Here is a 21287-nt window from a genome sequence, read left to right as displayed (position 1 = left end):
ACATGGTATATGTTCTACACTACATGTTCATGGTCTGTGATAGATTTACTAAATTTACACTCAAGTATACTGACAAAATAAACTCCATGTGAACTGATTTTTGCCGTTGGAGAGTCTCGTTTTGACTTAAACAATCTTTAATTCCAGAGCCCTGCTGCCTTTATACACCACAGTAATATGTAAGGTCATTGTCTGCAACCTCTAATGTTAAAAGAGCCATTTAGTCCACAAACGTTTTGACCAAAACCTAGCATGAGCCACAAAGTCTCACTTCAACATTTAGAAAAAACACTTTGTTTATGATTTTGTGGTTGTTAAACCATTTATTTATTAAATGTAACTTTCAAGCATTTACAATAATTGAATTATGAGTATGTGGGGTTTTTGTATACATACATAGCAAATTTAACTTGGTTTACCTTTAGAGGTTCCTTTCAAAATAAAATACACCTTGTGTCAAATAAGATCATGTCACTGCAGCAAATTTAGTTGAACAAAAATGCAAGAAAGCACAGAAATGGCATTTTCTATCATCATGACTTTGGTGCACCATCATCCCTTTTGCCTTTTCTTATCAAATATGATTAGCTTTGGTGTTTTAAAATAAATACATGTAAATGCAATTTTATTAAAGAACTTGTCTCTGAACAGCAACAAGGCATGCACTGTTGTGCGGCAGAAGACATGGGATTTAAACTTATAACAGTGTAAAGAGATAAAAGTAACAGTACATTAAAGCTTTCACCATAATGTTGCTTAGTTATCAAACATGTTAAAATCCAGACATTGATAATAAAAATTGATCAGCTAATACAAAAACTAGAAACCCATTACAGATTCCAACTAAGCATTTTTCATGAAAGCCAAAGAGCCACATCGGAGTGATAAGTGAGATACATGAGGCTCAAGGGCCTCACGTTGCAGACCCCTGCGCTAGGGAACACACTCAATATTCATACAAAGCAGCAATTTCATCAGTTCCTAAACGTCCAGTTTTCATCTCAAGTGAAATTGAGATGAAAACTGTACTGATGTGATCAATTCTTCTAGCTGTCCAATTGTTTTTGACCAGTTTGAGATGCTTGGTAAATGAGACTTTATTAAACAGAACTGCAGAAAATATAACGATCTGTAAATAATAGCTATATTAAAAATGTTTCAAAACATTAAAAAATCTTTTTTCAAAATAATGCGATTTAAACATGGATTTCACAGCTTTTTAAAGGAATAATTATCCCGACTGCATTGTAGAGCTGACCATTCCAAATGTGATTTACAAGACATTTGCCCAAACAGCTAATCATCACCCTCGCTTTATTTAAAATAAAGTAAAAATTAAGCTAAATTTAAAAAACTGTAAATATTTGCCAGTTTTTAAAGCTTTTATATAAAAAGCTTTAAAATATTTATAAATATTAAAAAAAACTTTTTAAGTGTTCTGGTTTTCCAAGCCACCGTAGTTTCAGGGGAAGAAAACACGAGATACGCATGCGTGGCATTTGAGGACGGTGATTGGATGGACGGATAAACGCAGATGAATGTGATTGGCTGATTCATGCATCCCCAACCCGATTGGCCAGTCAGATTTCAAATTTAAATGGGACACACCGCGGCTCACAGCTATCACGACGGAGAGGCGAAATGGAGCAGAAAAGAGTGAATCTGAACGAAGCAGCGTTTTCGTGTTCCATCTGTCTGGATCTGCTGGACATCCCGGTGACCATTCCTTGCGGACACAGCTACTGCATGGTGTGCATCAAAGGCTTCTGGAAAGGAAAAGAAAATGACTCCCGCAGCTGCCCTCAGTGTCGGGAGACATTCACATCGGCGCCTGCTCTGGTTAAAAACACTATGCTAGCGGCTTTGACGGAGGAGCTGCAGAAAACTGGAATTTGCCCCCCAGCTGCTGAACATCATTATGCTGGAGCAGAAGACGTGGCCTGCGACATCTGCACCGGAAAAAAACTACACGCCGTGAAGTCCTGTCTGACCTGCCTGGCTTCTTACTGTGAGGAACATCTTCAGCCTCATTCTGATGTTGCTGCGTTTAAGAAACACAAGCTGGTGGAGCCCTTCAAGAACCTGCAGGAGACCATCTGCTCCATTCACAACGAGGTAATGAAGTTGTTCTGTCGCACAGATCAGAAGTGTATCTGTTACCTCTGCTCCGTGGAAGAACATAAAGGCCACGACACAGTCTCAGCTGCAGCTGAAAGGACTGAGAGGCAGAGAGAGCTGGAGGAGAATCAACTACAGATCCAGCAAAGAATCCAGGACAGAGAGAAGGAGGTGAAGCTGCTTCAACAGCAGGAGGAGGCCACTAATATGTCTGTTGATCAAGTAGTGGAGAACAGTGAGAAGATCTTTACCGATATTATCTGCCTCATTGACAAAAAAAAAGGTGAAGTGAAGAACAAGTTCAGATCCCAGCAACAAACTAAAGTGGGGCAGGTTAAAGGTCTTCAGGAGGAGCTGGAGCAGGAAATCACTGAGCTGAAGAGGAGAGACGCTGAGCTGAAGCAGCTCTCACTCACAGAGGATCACCACCAGTTTTTGCATAGCTACTCCTCGCTGCCACCACTAAGTGGTGAGTCCACACACTCATCCAGCATCATTGTCCGACCTCCAGGAAACCTCAAGGATGTGACAGCAGCTGTGTTAGAGCTTAGAAAGAAGCTGGAGGACATTCTGAGAGAGGAACTGACACGCATCTCACTAACAATCACTCAGGTGGATGTCTCACCATGGGAACCAAAGAGCAGACCTGACTTCCTAACATATTACCGTAACCTTACACTGGATCCAAATACGGCGCACACACGGCTGATGATGTTGAAGAAGAAAAAGGTTATAGGTGTTGCACGGACTCTGCCATACCCAGACAATGCAGGGAGATTTACTTTCTGGTGGCAGGTCCTGAGCAAGGAGAGTCTGACTGGACGTTGCTATTGGGAGGTGGAGTGGAAAGGAGACGGACTTTATGTTGCAGTTGCTTACAACAGCATCAGCAGGGATGGGAAAGGAAAAGAGTGCAGTTTTGGTTGGAATGAGAATTCCTGGGCAGTGCACATCTATGGCAAAACTTGCATTTTTTATCACAATTGTGAAAAGGTCTCCATCTCAGCCCCCGTTTCCTCCAGAATTGGAATGTACCTGGATCACACAGCAGGTGTTCTGTCATTCTACAGCGTCTCTAAAGGCATGACTCTCCTCCACAGAGTCCAGACCACATTCACTAAGCCGCTCCATGCTGGACTGTGGTTAAGCCACATTGGGGATGCTGCTGAATTCCTAAATAATTGATCGTTTGTGGATCTAAGTTTCATGTTTAATACTTTCTTTTTCTTTATACAATGTTTTTTTATTGAGTTGCAGATTTTTTTTTCTTTTCTTACAATGACATCAAAAGCAGATGTAAGACCTGGGAGTCCTGAAAATGTGTAAAAGTCTGAGCAATTCTTTGTTACTGAAACACATGTTCATTGTGATGTAAATAAATCAACTCATCATGGTATTTTGTCGTTCTAAGATTTTCTATTTTGTCGTTTATAAGAACATTAAGATGCTTGAATGCTTCCCATAGCCTACAATAATTAACATGTCAGACTTTAAGTCCAAGGAATGATAATTTGATATGCTGACTTTGATGCAGCCCACAGGAGAGTTAAACATTTGATTTTTAACTTGTAGTACTTTTACATGAACACATGGAAAGTTTCTGGAGGATACAGTGAAACCTGACAGGCGCTTTCTGTACAAATTTACCCAACAGCATGATTTTAAAAATCTGCAATAAAATTACACTTTAAAATTACAATTAAGGTTGATCAAGTTTGCATAAAACCTGTGAAAAAGTTGATAAAACACATCTCATCTAGCTTTGGTTTTGATGGTCGCTTCTGTAGCCAACACCACACACCACTGTGGTGCAAAGGCAGTCTACTGAACAGGACACTAGTCTATAAAAGGGCCAACAACTCAAAAGCACGCCTAGGGGGCATTGAGTCATCAATCAACCAATGAAACATGGTTTTGGACAGTGGGAAGGAAAAGGAGTTCCTGGAGAAAACCCATACATTCACAAGGAGAACTGACTCCATACAGAACAGATCCAGTCGGGATTTGACCCAGGGCCTTCTACCTGTGGGGCAAGAGTGCTAAGTAACCACTGCATCACCATGCAGCTGTCAGACATTACACAAGTGGGAAACAATTGTGAAATAAATTACACTTTCATTCTTTGTTTCCTTGTATTTTAGGCAATGGTACACCAAACATAATGCTTTGAATGAAGAGTAGAAACCACAATTTTATTTTTTTCAATTTATGGCATTTAAATGTAATCATTTCAGTTTTATTTATTGTGTTTTTTTTATTGCAATTAATTTACATTACCATTACCATCTTGATGAAAAATAAGAAAAAAACAAGTTGGTTACTTGTAAGGTAAATGAAAGCGTTCTGAAGATTTTTTTATTTCTTGGCCACTTTACAACATCCTGGTGCTTCCAGTGTTGCCACAGCAACCAGGAATAACAGGCTCTGTAGAAAGATAGTTTCTTTCAAGGTTTTCTGTTTTGTTATCCTGAACCACAAGTCATTATTTTGTGTCAACCTGATTCTGAGTAATATGCCTTCAGTATAATTGTCAGAATAAATCCTTACCAAGGCCCACAAACAAACAAGACAATCCGATCATTTAAACATCCACTTACAGAACCTCCTTGAAAAACTCTGGGGGTCTTTTCTGGAAGGTTAGTTAATTAGTGTTTGATTAAAGAGGACTTTTTGTTCACAGTCACATTCTGAGTTCCACTTTCCTGTTAGACCCCACATCCCTGCTATCTGCTTGATATTAACATGCAAACCTGCTGTGTGAGGACAATCGAAAACCTCACAAAGAGGACACATTTTACATTACAGGAGCTCCATATCAAACCTGCAAGTCTTTTAATGCAAAAATACAGGCAAAGAACAAAAGATACAGATTTCTTAACAGTCTTAACTTGCATTGTTACAGTCTAAAGCACACGTGTCAAACTCAAGGCCCGGGGGCCAAATGTGGCCCTCCATGTCATCTTATGTGGCCCCCGAGAGCATAACAGTTTTTCATTTCTTGGAATAAAAATAAAAATTGGTGTGTATTTATTCATATCTAGGTGGAATCAGACTTGAAATATCGGATTGGGCAACTATACATTAGGACTTAAACACTGTCCATATAACCTAACCTGACAGAATCAAATGTAAAAGGATTCATGCTAGAGTAACAAGCAAACATATGTTTTTCTGCAACTGTAATTGTCTCTTTAAAAAGTTATAATAAATAAATAAACTAGTTGTTTAACATTAAGGAGTAGTTACGTTTATTTTTCATTACATGTAGTTGAATGTATAAGTCATATCCGGCCCTTTGAGGACAGCGGCTATGCTGATGAGGGCCACATCGGTGAAAATGAGTTTGACACCCCTGGTCTAAAGTATCTCAGAGGACGGACATTGATGCTGGATGAGTGTGTGGACTCACTGAGTGGTGGCAGTGAGGGGTAGTTGAGCAGAAACTGGCTGTGATCGTCTGTGAGTAAGAGCTGCTTCGTTGTTGTTCTGAGGCAAAGCATTTATTTCACTCTTCCACAAGTTCTATTCTACATGCAGTTGTGCCAGGTCACTTGGGAGTGGGGTACAATCACCCCGTCTCTATTTCAGCTGCTCCCAGAGATGCTCAATGGAGTTCAGGTCAGGGGACATTGCTGGCCCCTGACTGTAGAAGTATAAGGTCCCCCCTCTTTCTGAAGTCCAGCTGTGACAATTCTGGGATGATGCAGTGGAGTATTACCATCCATGAATAGAAAGTTGGAGGTGTGATGGTGGAATTGTGGGATGATGATGGTTCTATGTTGTATCTGAGGTATTAATGTGCAGTGACTGGACCATCTAGGATAACCAATTTGGTTTTGCACTGAGCACTTTCTATCGCACCTCCTCCACCAAAGCAAACCCTGGGGACCTATGAGGTCCTTAATATAGGACAGGGGACTTCCCTGTAAGGCCTTATAGGTTAACAGGAGGATCTTGAACTTGATTCTAGAATCAACTGGGAGCCATTGAAGTGAAACTAACATAGGAGTGATGTGATCTCTTCTGCTAGTTCCTGCTAACAATCTAGCTGCTGCATTCTGAACAAGCTGGAGATGTCATGGTGGCCTGTCAGCGCTCCTCCCCCTCCCAGCTCTGTTCCTGACTCTCAGCTGTGACAGCTCAACTCATCAAGTTCTTGCTCTTCATAAGGAGATCCAGCTCCAGCATTCTTTGCCAGTTCGTTAACCCTGATGGTGCCTAGTTTCGTTAGCTCCACGTCTGGCCCCCTTGTCTTGCTACTCCATTACCTTGTTTTTCTATGCCTTAGGTCACTCATCCCACGAGAGTCACCAGAGTCATCCACCACCTCGACAAGAAGCTAAAGACCCAAGCACTACTCAAGAACTCCAGCCACGCCACAGCCAAGAACTCTGGTCACGCCATAGCCAAACGCTCCAGCCATGCCACAGCCAAGCACTCCTGCCTCGCCGCAGCCTAGAACGCCAGCCTCGTCTTTGCCAAATAAATCATGTCACGCTGCTGACTATACGCTCCTGTCACGCCCTGAATCTCGGCTCCACGTTTCGGCTGTGTTTCCTGATTATGTTTCCTAGGTCATATGAGTGGAGTCACCAGCAACAGCTGTCTGGCATTCAAGTCAAAGCGGTGGAGTCGGCTGCAAAAAATGTGTTTGTTTAGCAAATACCTATTATATTTTTTGACTAAATTTCATGTTCTCATACAATTATCGAAATGAAGCCCTTTGATACGACCATTGTTGTCATATTGGACTATATGAATAAAATTGAATTTAATTGGAAACCCCCTGTACCCCTAACATCTGGTAAGCAGACCTGCAGCTGTGTGGCATTTGCTAAACTATGTCTGACTGCATATGCACTTAGGTTCTGGTCATTGTTGTGATCTGTCACTTGCAAAGCTCCACTGTTGGGTCTGTGACAAACTCTGGCAGAAGTTTGCTGATGCACTTTAAGACAGACAGAATTCTCTTTTGTACCCTTATCCCTGTCTCTAATATCTCACTCACTTTTCTTTTTTTTCTTCTTTTCTTTTTTTTCTTCTATTCTTCTTGCTCTTCTCTAACTTGTTCTGTCCAACAGCTGAGCAAACAGATTAGAGCTGAAAGCCTTTTGCGTTGGACAGGTTTTACTATCACAAAAAGAGCTTATAGAAAACTCTCTCCTTTTCTTTCCATCTGGTCCAAAAAGAAATACATAACAACATAATTAATATAAAGTTTTGCCTAAAATACGAAAGGGGTTTATACAAATATACACATTGTGTGTCAGAAGATTCATAACCCTGTATTGTAATGGTAAAATCTTGTCAAAGCATTTTAAGTGTTTGACAGGTTCTCCTGAGCCCCACTTTCAGTGGAAGGGGTGTGGTGTATTTGGACCTGATCTTCTGTTTTCTGACCCTGTGTCTGACTCCGTTTACCTGCCACTCTTGCCTGGATCTTGAAGACCCCATCTCTCCTCTGATGATGCCTGTTATTGACCACAGCCTGCTTGACCCTTATTGAGTTTTATGGACTTTTAGCTGAGCTGTTCTAGTGATACTCACTCCTTATTGGAGAGAGTTGTTACCATAGACTCAGACCGACTCAGACCAATCACTGCTTATTGATGATGGGTGACGTCACACTCGCTCAATCCAGTACTCTTAACAGACAATGGGAGAAAAGTAACAGGTGGAAGAAAGTGTCAAATGTGTAATGGTATTCCAAAAAAAAAAAATACAAAAAAACAGCGTTTGCAATACCAGAGTCACGAAGAGAAAGAAATTTCACCTTTCTTACTGGATATGAACAACACATGAAAGAATACATAAATTTTCTTTTTATTTGAGGTAACTGTCAAATTGACAATTTTAAACTCATTGGGAAATGCGGAGTATCTGTAGAGTTTTTAGGTTTTGAATGGTTGAAGTTGAAAACCTTTCACTCAAGTATTGAGGAAACCACATGACTGGACTAGAATGAAGCAGTTTTACTGCCTTTGCCCAACATTAGCTCGATTGTCTCTGGCAGCCCAGTAACTTCGAACAAGAAAAGCAGCAGACTCTCACTCTGGAAGATCAGGATACTGGATGAAAAGTATGATTACACACAGTCACTACAGATGGGCAAAAGTGAAACTAACAATTCTTACAAAATTGAGAATAACAGTTAATTCCTGTGGAGACATCAGGTGCTAAACTTTTTACTTGTTGCTTTGGTATGGCAGAGGCATGCTGCAAATTGGTAACTGAGGAGACAGCGACTAAGAAGGTACACAAATAAGTGTCTGGCATATACATTTTCAGGAAAACATGGTGAGAAGCAATGTGTATCACAGTAGAAGATGCTTCAATGAGTCTGGTGTGTCAACTGGTGTGTTTCTGCACTATAAAATACTCAAAAAGAGTTCTTTGTTGTCATCTTTACTTTTGCTCAGGAGTGTCTTAGCTATTTGCACATATGTCTCAGCCAGCCCATTGCTTTGAGGATAATGTGTACCTAGGGTGGTATGTGTGAATCCCCATGTACTTGAAAATTTTGCTAACTCTAGTGATGCATATTGCAAACTATTATGAAAGTCTCTGGAATGCCATGTTTGGCAAAAGTTGTTTTCAGATTCTGGATGATGGCATTAGATGTGGTCCTGTTCATTTTGCCTAGTTCAAAATATCTGCTGTAATAGTCAACAGCAGCCATGTAGCTGTCATTATTCCAGGTGAAGAGATCTGTTGCAACAACTTGCCATGGTGTCTCTGGAATCTTGTGATTAATCATTGGATCTCTTGTATTTGCAGGTTGATGCGCCAGACATGTTGTGCAGTTCTTTACTATATTTTCTGATATCATTCTCTGCCATACTGCGTCAAATACCAGTCCGCATCACCAATATATATTCAAATCATTTCAATTTACATCTACGTGCATCGCATGTTAGATGTCTCCAACCCATTCACACAACAGTCACAAAACCCATACCATGCTCACATCAGATTTGACCCACAACAATGAAGATGGCTCTTTTAAATGTCAGATCCTTTAAAAATAAGTATTTTATCATTAATGATCTGATTTTAGACCAATATTTAAACTGTCTGTTTTTAATTGAAACCTTGCTCGGCACTGATGCTCCAGCTATTCTCACTGAAGCTTCTCCTCCTAATTTAAACTTTTTATTTTCAATCAGGGGAAATCATCTTCGGTTAGTGACCATGTATTATAGATGTATTATAGATGTATTATAGATGTCTCTGGGGCAGCCACAGACATCTATACAGTGGCTACAACAGTAGCTTACCGTCACCAAGTATGGATGAATAATGGACACATTGTAAGCGCTTTGAGCGTATGGAAAAGCAGATAAATCCAATCCATAAAAATTATTATTATTACCTTTCTCTCCAACCCAAATAAGAAAAAGCCGCACTTTTCCTCCTCATTCTTCCTCTTGAGCTGTACCAAGAACATCAGTTCCTTGTGTAGCTTGAATCTGCGCCATGCTTCTGGAAGGTTGTTAACATCCCAACAGTGTTACGGTGGGGTACTTCCACCAAGGTTCATCTTGGAGTCTTTGTTTGTTGTTAATTTTACTCTGACACGTGTTGTACTTTAGGGTCGTACAGGAATAACACTATTCAGGACGTGTTATGGTAACTTTTTATTAACATACCTGTTGGCAGTGGCTTTACATCTGAATGCTACATGCTTCGTATATATCCCATAATGCATTCCCATAATGCCCAGTTTTAAAGGATACAGGGTTGTAGTTACCAAAAATAGCTAAATGAAGGAAATTTAAGAAAATTACAAGAATTTCATTCATACAAGCAGTCAAATAAACACAGCTCACCTGTCAACACTTGACAGCAATTATTAAATAAAGTAGAACCCAAACTGACCAGAACATCAAGAGGTTTATATGGATGATCAAACCACTAAAAAAAAACAATTGAACTCCATTAATTTACCATTATACAAGTTAGCAATCCCCATTTCCATCTTCTTCTGGTAAGGGTGCATCCCTTTTTTGAGACTCTATAGATTCTATAGATAACACTTCTCCACTGATTATTAATAGTTCATCAAAGTTTACAAAACTCTGCAGTTTCTCCAACATGATCAATTAAGAGTCCAGCATGTAGCGGCTGAGTGAATATGGTCTGGACTCTGTGGAGGAGAGTCATGCTTTCAGAGACGCTGTAGAAGGACAGAACACCTGCTCTGTGATCCAGGTACACTCCTACTCTGGAGGAACCAGGAGCTGAGATGGAGGTTTGGATGCTGTTGTGGAAAAAAAAGAAATTGTCTTGGGAACAATACAATGCCCAGGATTTGTCATTGAAACCAAATCCACTTTCATCTCCAGATCTGCTGATGTTCTTGTATGCGACTGCTACATAAACAAAATAACCTTTCCACTCCACCTCCCAGTAACAACGTCCAGTCAGTCTCTCTTTACCCAGAGCTTCTCCATAATCAGTAAATCTATCAGAATGAGACTGAAGTTTTTCCATTACTGTCATCTTTCTGTTTTCCTCTGACAGTAACAGTCGTCTGTGTGCTGTGTTTGGATCCAGTGTGATTTGAAGTGAATATTTGAAGAAGTCAGCTCTGCTCTTTGGTTCTGGTTCTGGCAGTAAAACATCCACATGAGTGACTGTCAGTGAGATGTTTGTCCATTCCTCTCTCAGAATGTCCTGCAGTTTGTCTCTGAGCTCTGACACAGCTGCTGTCACATCCTCAAAGTATCTCAGAGGACGGACATTGATGCTGGATGAGTGTGTGGACTCACTGAGTGGTGGCAGTGAGGGGTAGTTTAGCAGAAACTGGCTGTGATCCTCTGTGAGTGAGAGCTGCTTCAGCTCAGCGTCTCTCCTCTTCAGCTCAGTGATCTCCTGCTCCAGCTCCTCCTGAAGATCTTTGACTCGACTCACTTCAGTTTGCTGCTGGGATCTGATCTGCTGCTTCACATCACAGCTTCTTTTCTGGATGAGACGGATCATCTCAGTGAAGATCTTCTCACTGTCCTTCACTGTTTGATCAGCAGAGTGATTGATGGCCTCCACCTCCTGTTGAAGCAGCTTCACCTCCTTCTCTCTGTCCTGGATTCTCTGCTGGATTTGTTGTTGACTCTCCTCCAGCTCTCTCTGCCTCTCAGTCCTTTCTGCTGCAGCTGAGACTGTGTCGTGGCCTTTATGTTCTTCCACAGAGCAGAGATAACAGAAACTCTTCTGATCAGTGCGACAGAACATCTTCATCACCTCATCATGACAGAAGCAGATGTTCTCCTGCAGGTTCTTGGAGGGTTCCACCAGCTTGTGTGTCTTGAATGCAGCTGCATCCAAATGAGGCTGAAGGTGTTTCTCACAGTAAGAGGCTAGACAGATCAAACAGGACTTGATGGCTTTCAGTTTTCTTCCAGTGCAGACATCACAGACCACATCTTCAGGTCCAGCATAGCAGTGATTAATCTTCAGCATTTCCAACAAATTTTCTAACACGATGGTTTTCTCCAGAACAGGCCTTGGTGCAAAGGTCTTCCTACAATAAGGGCAGCTGTAGATGTACTTCTCTTTTTCCTCCCAGAATCCTTGAATACACTTCATGCAGTAGCTGTGTCCACAAGGAATAGTCACCGGATCCTTCAGAAGATCCAGACAGATGGAACATTTGAATCTTCCTAAGTCGAGTTGAACTCCTTGTTGAGACATTTTCTGTCAGACAGTTTCACTTTCTCTGAACAGGAAGTCTCTGTAAGCTCTGAGTCAGGAAATGAGGTTTGCGAGCATCCTGTGTTTTCAGATCTGTGTGTGTGTGTGTGAGTGGGTTGAGGAGGGCGGGAACTCTCATCTTTTTAACCCTTGTGTTATCTTAGATGACCCCACCGTTACATTGACGTGTTCTTCCTACAATGACAAAGGTGGAAAGATTTCATGTAATCCATGGACACCAGTGAAGATCACAAATCATTGAAGAAAAAAGGTTCAGCGCACTGTTTAGTGGGTCTAGATGACCCAACTCCCAATGTTAAAGTGCCTAGGATAGCACAAGGGTTAAATACAGCGCGTTCCAAATAATCATGCAACTGATTTTTTTTTCTTAATGCTCAGTGTAAATGACAGTCAGCACACCATTCACCAACCATTAGAGTATATTTTACTGGCAAACCCTGTGTGGTCTGAATCAGCCAAACCTTGTCCAAGGCATTTAACTATGCCCTTAGTTTTAGCATCAGAGAGACCCTTTTTTTCAGATAGTGCTTGAAAATGTTTGCCTGCGTAATCAATGAGTTTTATAGGCTAGAGTCGCTACACTAGACTGATGAGTATGCAAAGTTGGACGCCATAATGGAAAGGGCCAGATGCCAGCTCATTGCTGTGATACAATTGGCACAAACAGAGCTGAAAAAAGACAAGGATTTGACTTTTTACAAGTAAATTTTTACTGTCAGCTAATAAAGGACAATTTATAGAATAAATTTTTGAGAAATGACTGAGTTTACTCTGAGAACAAGAGCAGTGGGGTTTACAGGTAGCGAGTGAGAGCAACAAGTGGATCCTCCTGCCTGAGAATCTTCTTAGCAGTTTGCACAGCTCTCTCTGCATGGCCTTTTCCTTGAGGACTTGAAGTAAGGTGTCGGAAATCCATGTCTTTTGCGAATTCAGCACAGGAAAGCAGGATCCAGAGATAAAAACACCCTGGCACCACTCAATTCGGAAGTTATTTCATCCAAAGTGGGTAAGATGTACTGCTCTCTTTTCACTGACTTGTTCACTGTTGTTAGGTCGACACAGATCTGGGCCTTGCCTGCATGTTTCTTTAAGACTGGCAACATTGGAGCGCACCATTCTGTCGGTTGTTACGCATTTAATGATGTTTTGCTCTATCCTTAACAGCTCCTCTTTCCCTTTCTTTAGGGGAATGGTACATGCCTTGCCATGTGGACTGAGTGTGGCACTGCACCTTCTTTTAATTCTATTTTAACTGGATCCGTTTTTAAAATACTGTGCTCCCTAAAGGGCGGACTGACGACCATTTGTCTACTTGTGTAGGTTGTGATCTCATCTACTCTTCTCATGAGGTTCATTTCAACAGACAGAGAGCGGCTGAGCAGATTGTTGACTTTGTCCCATGTACTATGTATCTTTTTGATGTGTAGCTTTTGCCTTTGCAGCCTATTACAGCATCAAAGCAACCGAGGCATGACAGTTGTCCTCCGGGACTGTCTAGTGGGAGGTCAGGTGGCTGAAACACCTTTCCTGTGTCAAGGGCTTGAAATGTGTTCTCGTTTATAATTTGTGTGTCAATCTTAAATAGGACAGGAATGGTTTAAACTTGGAGCACCACAGTCCATGCTTTAGGCTTGTTTGTTTTTGCATTGCATACTGAGCCGAGAAAGTAGGAGGTTGGCTCCCTTTCCTTTGCTTCCGTGACATCATTCAACGACATGCTCTGGCCCAATGCCCCATCTTGTGGCAGTTATGGCACTTAGCTTTAGAAGCTGGGCATTTCTCATCTCCTCTGTGGCAACTTTCCACATCTTCCACATTTGTACACAGGCTGTGTGTGTTTGACTTGCCTGGTTTACGCTGTTGTCTCCAGTTTGTGTTCTTATTCATGTGCCGCAACCCTTGAGCCGTCACCGCCATATCCCCCTGCAGAGTCACTTGTGCTGTGACCTCTTCTGCTTGGCCAAAGTTACTGTACATCAGACATCAACTGCAGAGAGCTCTTTATGCTGGATCCCCACAACGATCCGGTCACGGATGTGTTCCTCTCTGGCTGCTCCCAAGTAGCAGTGCCCAGACAGTTCACAGAGTGCTCGGATAAAACTCTCTGCTTTCTCCCCTGTCCGCTGCACGCACTGGTGAAAACACACTCTTTCTTGGATCACATTCCTATGCGGGAAAAACTAGTAGTCAAACTTTGCTATGACAATCTAGATTTTGTCTTTGTCACCTCCCTCGTTAAATGTGAACAACTTAAAAATATTCTCCGCTTCAGCGCCCATCGCGTAGATAAGGCAGCTCACCGGCACCCTCCCCTCATCCTTTTTGAGACTCGTGGTGATTCTGTGTCGCTCAGAGCTCTGTCTCCAGTCATGCCATTCTGTCCGCTTATCAAAGAGAAAGTTGGCAGGGGATTAAACTTTTCGCTCTGTTCTTTGTCTCCCTTATTCCGTACTCGATTTTGGTTTTGTCCAGGTATCTTCTGACCTCGTGTAGAATGAAGAGTGGCAATAGTTCATTGGTTGAAAGCAGAACACTTTTACTAACATCCTCTGGACACGCACATCGTGCTTGGCTGCCGTAAATCACACTGCCGCACAGAACCAACAGTTCTGAGCTGTATCATTCGTCATCTGACAGTTTCAAGGCATTTCTTGACATTACAGTGCAATAATGCAATGCTATTTTGTAACTTCCTTGACACATAACACTGTACGGTGTTAACAATCTCGTTGGTTTATTATTTCACTAATACATTTTACAGTATGTGAACAATTGAAAGTGTGAAAACTCTCTCCCAAACCGCCTGTGCGGATAACTGAAAGCGGATTCGCTGTGTCAACCCCTAATGGGATACACTGAAAGGTGAAAAACAACAAATTTAAACTTTTTTTTTCGTTGGGGATTGTACGGAGTTACATTTGATCAAATTAAATGTATAGCTGTATTGAATTTGAAACTCACAGTCTCAGGCCTGTTGTCTTTCTGCAGCAAATCATGGAGCTCATAACATCTTGGGAATCGGTTTGCTCACTTCTACTCACAGAGCAGGTTGGTAACATGATACTGCAGAGATGTGTAAATGTGTGTAAATAAATGTCAATGTGTATCAAATCATAGTCAAGCCTCAGTTCTAAAATTTAAGTCGTGTTCATCAGGCCATGCTTGCAGCATCTCAGTGTTTATTGGGGATTTCTTTGATTTCTTTTCATTCAGCATTAATGTTTGTGTAAAAAGTGTTTATATTCACAGTGAAAAACAAAGTTAACATGGTTGGCAATGTGCCGACTTTGAGGCTCAGAAAGGGAGATTTGAGCAGCTCAGTAACCCGCTGTGATCGACATTGAATGCGCAACGACCAGCCTCCAAATGGAGCTAATTTAACTCCAATGTAACAACATGCTTAAATCAAAATATGACTCTGTTGGTGCTGCGCAGTTTCCAAAGCCTCATTTATGCATCGAAGCTGCTCAGATGGTCTCAATGTTTGGCAGCACATGAGCAACTGTTCTCTATGATGAAGGTGACCAAAACACCTCACAGAGGTTGACTCACTGATGAACACCATCACTGTGTCCTGAGGTTTGCCTCAACACGGAGCCTGACCCCAGACATTGATGAACTTGCATTTAAGGAAAGATGCCAGGTATCTGGCTTAGACCACTGTGCAGAGTAAATCAGAGTGCAGCAAACTGAGCTTAAAAATATCTGGTTCTAATGCCCTTTTTCTACTGCAAGGCATGGTCTCTTAACCCTTGTGCTATCCTAGGCACTTAAACATTGGGAGTTGGGTCATCTAGACCCACTGGACAGTGCGCTGAACCTTTTCTTCATTGATTTGTGATCTTCACTGGTGTCCATGGATTACATGAAATCTTTCCACCTTTATCCACCTTTGTCATGGTAGGGAGAACACGTCAATGTAAGGGTGGGGTCATCTAAGATAGCACAAGGGTTAATAGTTGAAATGTTGGCAAAAAATTTTGAATGACATTATTTTTGTTTTTTTTTGTTGTTTGCTTTGAAAAAGATTTACTTTAGAAAGGAACTTGAAAGGATACGGGGAGAGACATACCGTACTTTATTCATTTACTTAAATAAGAAACGAATACCACTAATGCGTCTTTTATTTCAAATTTAATTTCTCATGTGTTTGTAATATCAAGCTTTGGTTGTTCCAGATTCTGTGTTTAAGCAAAACTGAAGTTTTTTTTTTCCATTTGAAAAGGTGAAACATTACATCTCAGTTGCAGTTAATTTTTCAATAAATGTTGAGTTTGGCCCTTGACTTTACTTCACTGCATAATTTCAAAAACTTAAAAAATGCTAAATTAGTTACTAGGTTACTAAGTAGCACTGTTGAATGTTTTTGAGATTTATGTAGGTTCACTGAAGTAGTGGTAAGAAAAAAAACTTTTCATGAAACAGTATTATAAAACTTTTTTTAAATTAAAATTTCTTCACTTACCAGATTTGCAGCAGCAGGTGTGGGTGCAAGGACACCTCGCAGTGCAGCTCACACTCCAGAAAAAACGGCCCTTTCAATATTTCAAAATTGGTCTTTATTTCCCTGCAGAGTTTTTAAAAATTCCTTACACAGAGATATCCTTTTTAACATGGTTCATTGCCCGAGCAAGTCAGGGCACTAGAGGAAATGTTGAAAAGAAGGACTTGGTTGCCTCTTAAAGCAATGACACAACAACATTGAGGTTAATTGTCCTTTTTAATATTTCTTCATTTGAGCATTTAATTAAAACCTTTTCTATTAAGAATTAACGTCAAAAAAGTTGTAAAGACAGGTATCTGAGCAAACCCACACCCCCCAAAATCACCCCCCCCAGGGAAAGTTGGGTGTGACATTGGGATTCATTAATTTTTTGCACCCTTTTATTGTGCTCAATACTTAAAAGGAGAAGCATCATGCTCAGAGATGCACATGCTGCTCTGAAGATGGCAGAAATTTTTCTCTGAGCTGATCTTCAGACCACTTGATGGTAAAGGGAATTTTTCCAATTAGACCAGCTTGAGCTTAGCGACTTTGATTTTCTCCTCTAGGTATGACAAATACTGATTCCCTCTGAGATAAAGGCCGACACACAACGCCTTTTGTTTACGTTTTCACATTTTTTTTTGCTGGTTGACTTCTTCTTGATTGAAATATGATAAAACAGGAACCTGTTAAGAAGAGAGGACGCAAGATTTATTCTTAAAAATGAACAAAAACAGATCAAAGTGAGTGGGTTGGCAGCAGCTACAAACTACAAACCAGAGGTGGGCAAACTATTGCCCGGTGGCCTTAAAAACAATTCATCAAGCCTGCCAAACTCATAAATTATACTGATGATCCTCTTTGTTTTATTTGCCCTGTAATTCTGGTATCTAGCCGTAGACGGCGCAATATAAACTCATTGATCTTTGTTTAGGTGCAGAAAGTTTTTCTGCATTCATGTGGTGTTGGAAGATGTTTTTGCCATTTGGATATGTGTTTAGTATATATAGCTTTAAATTTTTCATTTGAAATGTTTTTGTTATGTTTATTATTTATCATTGACTTTTATATTTAAATGTACCCTCTAAAAATTCATATTCATAAGTCACAGGTAATCCTTTCATTGGTGATAAATACAGACAAAATGTGATATAAATGCAGCACTTAAAGAAAGAAATGTCAAAATGTGGTAAAGTTGTCACATAATGAATTTCTACATTTGGTGCTCATAGATGTTGCCCATTTTGAGATGGTTGGTAAAAAAGACTTTATTAAAAACAGAACTGCAGAGTTTACAACTTTTGTGAATAAGACTTATTATTAACGTGTTAAACATTAATTAATCTCCTTGAAAATACTGTGATTTAACCGTAGATTTCAAATCAATTCAAACTTTATTTGTATGGCAGTTTTACATCACAAAGCTAGTGAAAGGGCTTTACATAAAAACATATTCAAAGTTAAAAACAAGAGGACAAGACAAACAAGTATTTTGTTTGAAACCCGCACAATGCAAACACCCCCACCCCACCATGATAAAATGATGCAACGTAGAAAGCTGGCTTTGTACTGAAGTGGGGAGACGATGTTTTGGGTAAATGTGAACATCATTAAACTCCGACTTTAGATTACCGAATAATACACTACCGGAAGACCCCCCAGACCCGGGAGATCCCATTGCAGCGACCCCGTTCATTGAGAATGGACAGTCACTGATGTGAAGGATCCCTCTCGGTAAAACGCTGGTGTTACAACTAAAATGTTTAAAATACAGCTTTTTAAGGAGGTATTTCCCCGGCTGCATTGTGGAGCTGACCACGCCGACTGTGATTTACTAAACATTTGCCTAAAGACCTTAACATCACACTCGCTTTAGATTGACACAAAATTAAGTACACTAAAGAAAATACCAGTGAAATCCGTTAATAATTGAACAAATATAGTTCTATAAAGTAAAAAAGATTTTAAAAAGTTTTGAAGTGTTTTGGTATTCTAAGCCACCGTAGTTACAGGGGAGGAAAAACATGAGATGCGCATGCGTGGCATTTGAGGACGGTGATTGGATGGACGGATAAAGGAAGATGAATGTGATTGGCTGATTCACGGATCTGCAACCCGATTGGCCAGTCAGATTTCAAATTTAAATGGGACACACACACACACTGCAGCTCACAACTATCACAGCTCACAGAGAGGCGAAATGGAGCAGAAACGAGTGAATTTGAACGGAGCCGCGTTTTCGTGTTCTATTTGTCTGGATGTGCTGGACATCCCGGTGACCATTCCTTGCGGACACAGCTACTGCATGGTGTGCATCAAAGGCTTCTGGAAAGGAAAAGAAAATGACTCCCGCAGCTGCCCTCAGTGTCGGGAGACATTCACATCGGAGCCTGCTCTGGTTAAAAACACTATGCTAGCGGCTTTGACGGAGGAGCTGCAGAAAACTGGGATTTGCCCCCCAGCTGCTGAACATCATTATGCTGGAGCAGAAGACGTGGCCTGCGACATCTGCACCGGAAAAAAACTACACGCCGTGAAGTCCTGTCTGACCTGCCTGGCTTCTTACTGTGAGGAACATCTTCAGCCTCATTCTGATGTTGCTGCGTTTAAAAAACACAAGCTGGTGGAGCCCTTCAAGAACCTGCAGGAGACCATCTGCTCCATTCACAACGAGGTAATGAAGTTGTTCTGTCGCACAGATCAGAAGTCCATCTGTTACCTCTGCTCCGTGGAAGAACATAAAAGCCACGACACAGTCTCAGCTGCAGCTGAAAGGACTGAGAGGCAGAGAGAGCTGGAGGAGAGTCAACAACAGATCCAGCAGAGAATCCAGGACAGAGAGAAGGAGGTGAAGCTGCTTCAACAGCAGGAGGAGGCCACTAATATGTCTGTTGATCAAGCAATGGAGAACAGCGAGAAGATCTTCACAGAGTTGATCTGTCTTGTCGAGAGAAAAAGAGGTGAAGTGAAGAACAACTTCAGATCCCAGCAGCAAACTAAAGTGGGGCAGGTTAAAGATCTTCAGGAGGAGCTGGAGCAGGAGATCACTGAGCTGAAGAGGAGAGACGCTGAGCTGAAGCAGCTCTCACTCACAGAGGATCACAGCCAGTTTCTGCTCAACTACCCCTCACTGCCACCACTCAGTGAGTCCACACACTCATCCAGCATCAATGTCCGACCTCCAGGAGACGTCAGGGATGTGACAGCAGCTGTGTCAGAGCTTGGAAAGAAGCTGGAGGACATTCTGAGAGAGGAACTGACACGCATCTCACTAACAATCACTCAGGTGGATGTCTCACCATCGGAACCAAAGAGCAGACCTGACTTCCTCCTAACATATTACCGTAACCTCACACTGGATCCAAATACGGCGCACACACGGCTGATGATGTTGAAGAAGAATAAGGTTACGGGTGTTGCTCAAACTCAGCCATACCCAGACAATGCAGGGAGATTTACTTTCTGGTGGCAGGTCCTGAGCAAGGAGAGTCTGACTGGACGTTGCTATTGGGAGGTGGAGTGGAAAGGAGACGGACTTTATGTTGCAGTTGCTTACAACAGCATCAGCAGGGATGGGAAAGGAAAAGAGTGCAGATTTGGTTGGAATGAGAATTCCTGGGCAGTGCACATCTATGGCAACACTTGCATTTTTTATCACAATTGTGAAAAGGTCTCCATCTCAGCCCCCGTTTCCTCCAGAATTGGAGTGTACCTGGATCACACAGCAGGTGTTCTGTCATTCTACAGCGTCTCTAAAGGCATGACTCTCCTCCACAGAATCCAGACCACATTCACTAAGCCGCTCCATGCTGGACTGTGGTTGAGCCTAGTTGGGGACGCTGCTGAATTCCACCATAAATCATAGTTTGTGGATCCAAGTTTCATGTTTAATACTTTCTTTTTCTTTATTCGATGGTTTTTTGAGTTGCAGATTTTTTTTTCCTTTTCTGATATTAAAATCAAAAGCCAATGTAACTGAAAATTGTTCTTTGTGATACAAATAAATCAAATCAACATGGTATTTTGTCATTTTCTCACTTGGTTAATAAGAAAAATAAGATGCTTGAATGCTTCCCATAGCCCAAAATAATTAAAATGTCAGACTTAAAAAAAAGAAACTCAGACATTACTTATGTGGTAACAATTTGCACTTTTTTAAGAATTCAGAAAACCTATTGGTGAACTTGTTGAAAAAATAATGTTGGGCCAGAATTTGAGAAAGCCATCAGTTTTTGAAAGCTAAATGGAGAACTTCAAACTTAGAGAATTTAAAAGGTGATTATTTCTTTTTTTAGGACAAGACAAAGACGAGAATTTTTACTTAAAACTTGTAATCCATACTTTTGGAAAAACAAATTTAACCAACATAAAGCTTAACAAAATCTATAACTCATTTTAAATACACAGGTGGTTGTTTATTTAAATTGAAAGTAGTGATCAGGATTTTAGGGGAAAAAATAAACAAATGTTGCTCCTTGTTTTTCTTAACTCAGGATAATAAGCTTTCTGCCTCATTCTTTTTTTTTTTCAAATTGCAACAATGCAACCTTTATGAGACAAAATCAATGTTTTTGTATTTAGTAAGCCTTGAAGCAGCTCAAATCTGTAGCTTTAAGTCCAAGGAATAATGATGTGACATGCTGACTTTGATGCAGCCCACAGGAGAGTTTAACATTTGACTTTGAACTCGCACTACTTTTACATGAACACATGGAAAGTTTCTGGAAGGCTGGGGGACCCATTCCAACACCACATCTACACGAATGTGTGTGTGTGGTTTGGGGGGGGGTCTGAACTCAAAGGCAGTCTACTGAACAGGACACTAGTCTATAACGGGGTCAACAACTCAAAAGCACACATAGGGGCATTGAGTCATCAATCAACCAATGAATCATGCTTTTGGACAGTGGTAGGGAGCAGGAGTGCCTGAAGAAAACCCACACATTCACAAGGAGAACTGACTCCATACAAA

The 21287-nt window shown here is 41.0% G+C and overlaps 3 protein-coding genes across 3 annotated transcripts; 2 read left to right on the top strand and 1 right to left on the bottom strand.

Moving 5' to 3' along the window:
- Positions 1–1572: 1572 nt before the first annotated feature.
- On the top strand, positions 1573–3514 carry LOC110016939 (tripartite motif-containing protein 16). The gene has a single exon (XM_020711299.3). It carries the CDS (start codon positions 1642–1644, stop codon positions 3301–3303), a length of 1662 nt encoding a protein of 553 aa, XP_020566958.2. The 5' UTR covers positions 1573–1641; the 3' UTR covers positions 3304–3514.
- Positions 3515–9740: 6226 nt separating this feature from the next.
- On the bottom strand, positions 9741–11934 carry LOC110013321 (tripartite motif-containing protein 16-like). Its single transcript, XM_023965287.2, has one exon. The coding sequence runs from the start codon at positions 11806–11808 to the stop codon at positions 10180–10182; it is 1629 nt and encodes a 542-aa protein (XP_023821055.1). The 5' UTR covers positions 11809–11934; the 3' UTR covers positions 9741–10179.
- A 6511-nt stretch (positions 11935–18445) lies between these two features.
- Positions 18446–20334, top strand: LOC101165097 (tripartite motif-containing protein 16). Its single transcript, XM_020711297.3, has one exon. The coding sequence runs from the start codon at positions 18516–18518 to the stop codon at positions 20178–20180; it is 1665 nt and encodes a 554-aa protein (XP_020566956.2). The 5' UTR covers positions 18446–18515; the 3' UTR covers positions 20181–20334.
- Positions 20335–21287: the final 953 nt, after the last annotated feature.

Source organism: Oryzias latipes, chromosome 17, assembly GCF_053564925.1.
Source record: "Oryzias latipes strain Hd-rR chromosome 17, Olatipes_Hd-rR_3.1".
Taxonomy (NCBI): Eukaryota; Metazoa; Chordata; class Actinopteri; order Beloniformes; family Adrianichthyidae; genus Oryzias; species Oryzias latipes.
This window is presented reverse-complemented; position numbering and strand designations above follow the sequence as displayed.